This window comes from Cebus imitator, unplaced genomic scaffold (assembly GCF_001604975.1).
Source record: "Cebus imitator isolate Cc_AM_T3 unplaced genomic scaffold, Cebus_imitator-1.0 Scaffold50, whole genome shotgun sequence".
NCBI classification, from domain to species: Eukaryota; Metazoa; Chordata; class Mammalia; order Primates; family Cebidae; genus Cebus; species Cebus imitator.
The window spans coordinates 527,033-533,078 of NW_016107365.1; the positions used below are offsets into that span (position 1 = coordinate 527,033).

The window sequence follows — 6,046 nt, forward strand, 5'->3', positions numbered from 1 at the left end:
TTTTTTTTTTTTTAGTAGAGACAGGGTCTCACTTTGTTGCCCTGGCTGGTCTCAAATTCCTGGGCTAAAGCTATCTACCCACCTCAGCCTCCTGTGGTGCTGGAATTATAGGTGTGAGCCACCACACCCAGCCAATATCTTAAGTATTACTTGCCAAATGATAGGAGATTCCCCTTCCTAAGGGATAGGGAATGACATTGATGAGGCTCTTGTGTTGCTTCCTGGAAGCACTTCATCCACGTTCTTCACTCTGCCTGTGGAAAGGTTCTACCTTTTTCATTATCAATGTCGGCCATATCTTTGAGGAGGGCATTAGAGAGTATGTCCTTCTGAGCAGCGAGACTTTCTCAAGTTGGGGACACAAAGATGTTTTTACATCTACAACAGTTTTTTTTTTTTTTTGAGATGGAGTCTGGCTCTGTTGCTTAGGCTGGAGTGCAATGGTACCATCTCAGTTCACTGCAAGCCCCACATGCCAGGTTCAAGGGATTGTCCTGCCTTAGCCTGCTGAGTAGCTAGGACTACAGGTGCACACCACCATGCCTGGCTAATTTTTTGTATTTTTAATAGACACAGGGTTTCACCATGTTGGCCGGGCTGGTCTCAAACTACTAATAAGTGATCCACCTGCCCTGGCCCCCCAACATGCTGAGATTACAGACATGAGCTACTGCACCCAGCCGTGGAGAGATATATTTTCTATTTATTATTATTATTTTTTTTATATGGAGTAGATATATTTTCTAAGGCCAGAAAACCCACCTATGGATTATGTTCTACAAAAAGGACAGAAGAACCAAACTGATGACACCATATCACTAAAAAACTCAGTGATCGGGGCATGGTGGTGCATGCCTATAGTTCCAGCTGCTCAGGAGGCTGGGGCAGAAGGACTGTTTGAACCAGGGAGTTTGAGGCTGCAGTGAGCTATAATGGTGCCGGTGCACTCCAGCCTGGGTTACAGAGTGAGACCGTCTCAAAAAACCAAAAGCAAAACCCTCAGTGGTAGTTCTCTGCTGTCTAAGGCTAACAATGACTGTTAGAGAGCTGTATTGGCAGGGCCACCTCTGAGACTCCAGACCTGTAAAGTCACCAACACACAATACCTACCTGAGAGAGCCCAGGCATCTCTCTTCAACTTCTGAAAGCTGCTGGGTTCGCAGTGCCCATCAAAACCATGGGGTAGGGCAGCCTGGGGCTTTGGGGTCCAACCCCTAACCCAATGCATCCAGAAGGCAAGATACTCCGTTAAAAGCCAATGTTTGCTTTGTTGGATGTTTTACTTGGGACCTATTACTCTTTTCTTCTTGCCTATTTATCCCTTTTGGAATGAGAATGTGAATCCTATTCCTGGCCCATCATTGTGTTTTTGTTTTGGAAGTACAGTATGTATTTGATTTCACAGGCTCACAGCTGGAGAAGAATTTGCCTCAGGATGAATCGTGCCTCTGATCTGTCTGCCTCAGCCTTCCAAAGTGCTGGGATTACAGGTGTGAGCAACTGCACCTGAAAAATGTATTTTGCATGTGAGAAGGACATAAATTTTGGGGGCCAAGGGCAGTAAGCTATGGTCTGAATGTGTCCTTGAAAATTTATCTGTTGAAAATTGCCAGTGTGACAATACTAAGAGGTAGGGTCTCCAGGAAATGATTAAATCATGAGTACAGAGCCATCATGGATGAGATTAAGGCCCTTAAAAAAAAGTTTGAGGGCCAGGCATGATGGCTCACACCTGTAATCCCAGCACTTTGGGAAGCCAAAGCAGGTGGATCACCTGAGGTCAGGAGTTCGAAACCAACCTGGCCAACATGGCAAAACCCTATCTCTACTAAAAATACAAAAATTAGCCAGGCATGGTCATGGACACCTATAATCCCAGCTACTCTGGAGGCTAAGGCAGGAGAATCATTTGATCCCGGGAGGCAGAGTTTGCAGTGAGCTGAGTTTGCAACACTGCACTCCAGCCTGGGTGTCACAGCAAGACTCTGTCCCAAAAAACAAAGGGAGGGGGTTATGGACAGATGGGAATAGACCTCATTTGGTTCAGTAATTTATATTTCTTTTCTTTTTTGAGATGGAGTCTTGCTCTGTCACCAGGCACCAGGCTGGAGTGCAGTGGCACAATCGGCTCACTGCAATTTCCACCTCCTGGGTTCAAGCAATTCTGCCTCAGCCTCCCGAGTAGCTGGGACTACAGGTGCACACCACCATGCCTAGCTAATTTTTTTGTATTTTTTAGTAGAGTCAGGGTTTCACCATGTTGGCCAGGATGGTCTCAACCTCTTGACCTCGACCTCGTGATCTGCCCGCCTCGGCCTCCCAAAGTGCTGGGATTTTTTTTTTTCTTTTTAATGGGGTTTCACCATATTGGTCAGGCTGGTCTCGAACTCCTGACCTCAGGTGATCCGCCCACCTCAGCCTCCCAAAGTGCTGGGATTACAGGCGTGTGCCACCACACCTGGCCAGTAACTTATATTTCTAAAAAGCTCCCAAGACTTAAAAATCACTGATGTATATCATCAAAAATATTGATCAAGCTTACAACACTATATATAACATAAGCATTATTTATCACAGAATGTAATGTAACTTTTTTGTGTTTTTTGAGACGGAGTCTCCTCTGTTGCCCAGGCTGGAATGCAGTGGCTCTAGGTTCACTGCAAACCCTGCCTTCCAGGTTCAAGCAATTCTCCTGCCTCAGCCTCCCAAGTAGCTGGGACTACAACTGCCTGCCACTATGCCCGGCTAATTATTGTATTTTTAGTAGAGACGGGGTTTCACCATGTTGGCCAGTCTGGTCTGGAACTCCTGACCTCAGGTGATCTGCCTGCCTTGGCCTCCCAAAGTGCTGGGATTACAGGTGTGAGCCATAGCGCCCTGCCTGTAATGAAACTTTGGGGGAAAGATGTGACTGGCTTACATTTCAAATATTTCTGAATTTTTGAGCTCTCTCAAACTTAAAGCAAAGGCCCAGCAGTTCAATATCAGGAGTTAGGAACAGAAAACAGAAACAAATTGAAATCAAGCAATGCCAATCAGCAAGAGACTATGACGTGGCCCTTATTAAGCCAGAGTAAACTTGTGAGCTTGCCGTTAACTCCCGTTTTAACATAATTATCATAATTATTCATTTTAGGAAGCTGCAAGATTTTTGTTTTTGTTTTTCTTTCTACCTTTGCAAGGGCTGTCAGATCAGAAGCTTGTATTATTTATTTGGTTTCAGATAAAATTTTGAACTATATTGAAATTATAAACTGGCTTTCTGGGGAAAAAAAATGGTCCTAGACAATGTGCTAATGAGCAAAACAGACCCACCATCACAAAACTTCGTCCCCAAAACGAAACAACAGAAAACACGTGGGTCGATCCCAGGCGGGAGGAGGAATGGGCGAGGTGAGACGCAGGGGGCGGGGCCAACCCCACGGAGGAGAAGGGCGCAGCCCGGGCTCCTCCTCCGTGACGTCCCGGGAAGCACCGCCCCCAGATCCCTGGGACTCCGGTGATAGCCGCGGCTCGCTCGCGCCCCGGAAACTGCCCCTTCTCGGGGGTCATGATGGGCAGCAAGATGGCGTCTGCCAGTAGAGTCGTTCAGGTAAAGCGATATGTCGCGTTCCCGCACCTTGGGCCGTATGGACGGTGCTGACTATAGCTACGGCGTCGAGGAGGAAAGGCGGTGGAAGAGGCTGCGCCGTGGCCGCGGCTCTGCAGAGGGCCAGCAGCGCCGCCCGCGGGTGTGTGGGAGAATGGGACTTAGAGCCCGTTGGGCCGGGTAGGGGGGTGGGTCCGGCGCCGAGGTTTCAAGCCTGGCGGCAAGCGTGCAATAACTTGGCAGGTAGGTCCTGTACCTACTGCTGGGGTCCCCGGCTTCTCCGCCAGGACCTTCTTAGTCTTAGGCGTCTGCGGTTGAGGCGGCTCTGGCGGTAGCCTGGCCAATCGCCATCTAGTCTTGGCTGTGGTGCCCCCTCCTCCGCCCCGATCAGCCAATCGGAAGGAAGGCGGTAGCTAGGCGTAGAAGGAAGCGTACCCTAGATCTGACCCAGTCAGTGTCCCTTCAAGGTCTCGGGAATGATCGGACAACTGGCCCCGTGTGCCGCGTCCTCGCCGAGGCTGGTTCTCTTTCCAGGCTTCTTGCTACAGGGCAGATAAGGGGAATAGAAAAATGTTATTTAAGCTTAATTAGCGTGTGTTGGTTTCAGAAGCCTATTTTCCCTTGGTTTAGATAGACAACTCAAGGAATTTTGTTAATCCACTTATCAACTACTAACTTCTGTTAACCTTCTTGTTTCTCCAGCTGTGGTTTTAACTTAGGTAAAATTGTCATATAAGTGGAACACAACCTCCATTTTTGTGGTTGGTTTACATAGTCTTCAAACCTTGAAAGTGTATTTAGAATTGACTTTTAGCTTTGATATGAGAAGTACATTTCGCTTTACATAAATGCATTTGTTAAAAGATCTTTTTCTAAATTACCGAAGTTGTCTGAATGATAATCCTAGATCCCAGTCTTTGGTCCTATTGCAATGAATGATCCTCACCTATTCAGTGGGTGGTTATTGAGCATTAAGTAGTTAAAAATTCTGTAAGGACTGAGAGACTATCTGACAAAGGTCTGTTATCTATAATATATAACCATATGTATCAATAATATATAACAAATTAAAAATGGGTAAAAGGGCCGGGTGCGGTAGCTCATGCCTGTCATCCCAGCACTTTGGGAGGCCGACGTGGGCGGATCACGAGGTCAGGAGATCGAGACCATCCTAGCTAACATGGTGAAACTCGGTCTCTACTAAAAATGCAGGCACTTAGCCGGGCGTGGTGGCACATGTCTGTAGTCCCAGCTACTCGGAAGGCTGAGGCAGGAGAATCGCTTCAACCCAGGAGTTGGAGGTTGCAGTGAGCTGAAATGACGTCACTGCACTCCAGCCTGGGTGACAGAAAGACTCCATTTCAAAAAAAAAAAAAAAAATGGATAAAAGACTTGGTGTTGTGCAAAAGATACCCAAATGAGCAATGAACATTTAAAAAAGTGCTCAATATCATTACTTGCCAGGAAAATTAAAATTAAAAACACGAGGTCCTACACGTCTAGCAAAATAACTAAAATTTAGACATCAGTGGTGATGAGAATGTGAAGCTCCTGAAACCCTCAATATTGCTGGTGGGAGTATAAAATGTTACAACCACTTTGGAAAACTGTCAGTCTCTAATCATGTATCTATCGTATGACCCAGCAATTCTACTCACGGGTTTATTGCCCAAGAGAAGTGAATGCAGGTACTGTCTCTGTACCTAAATGTTTCATAGGAAAAAAATAGTTACTAGCAGAGTTACTAGATGCCAGGAGTGTGGCATCTCAGCAAGTAGGTATTGTACATACTGCCCTGGGGCCCTTGCTAGCCCCCAAACCAGAAGCAATCCAGATGTCCATCTTTTGCATAAACAAATTCTGGTAGTTTTGTTAAAATGGTAGAGTCCAAAGCAGTACTAACTCAAAGCTGATATATGCAAACAAATGAAGAAACTGCGAGATACTCAGTAAGGAATGGTCTGTACCCTTCTAACATAGGAACAAAGACCTGTACTCACATACATGGAATTCAAACTAGGCTCCTGACCGCCCTCTAAAAAAAGAAGAAAGAATACAAACCAGTATGTGCTAATATTATGTAAAAATTACATAAAACATTAGCAAAATTTATTATCTCTGTGACAGGCCTATAAAAGCTAGGACTACAGTGCCAACAAGAGATAGAGTTTAGGCCAGGCTCACTGGCTTATGCCTGTAATCCCAACATTTTGGCAGGTTGAGGCAAGAGGATGGCTTGAGTCCATGTGTTCAAGACCAGCCTGGGTAACATAACAAGACTCCATCTCTATAAAAATTTTTAAAACTTAGTTGAGCATGATGATGTGCACCTGTGGCCCCAGCTACTCAGAGGCTGAGGTAGGAAGATCACTTGAGCCCCGGTGATTAAGGCTACAGTGAGCCGTCATCATGCATCATGCCATTGCATTCCAGCCTAGACAGTAGAGCTAGACCCTG

At 46.1% G+C, this 6,046-nt stretch overlaps 1 protein-coding gene across 1 annotated transcript in view; it reads left to right on the forward strand.

Moving 5' to 3' along the window:
• The first annotated feature begins 3,467 nt into the window (after nt 1–3,467).
• MRPS36 (mitochondrial ribosomal protein S36) overlaps nt 3,468–6,046 on the forward strand; it is a 13,491-nt gene continuing 10,912 nt past the window's right edge. The window contains exon 1 of the mRNA XM_017527571.2: nt 3,468–3,592. Coding sequence (XP_017383060.1) covers nt 3,551–3,592 — 42 coding nt within the window. The 5' untranslated portion in view covers nt 3,468–3,550. The remainder of the gene's footprint in view (nt 3,593–6,046) is intronic.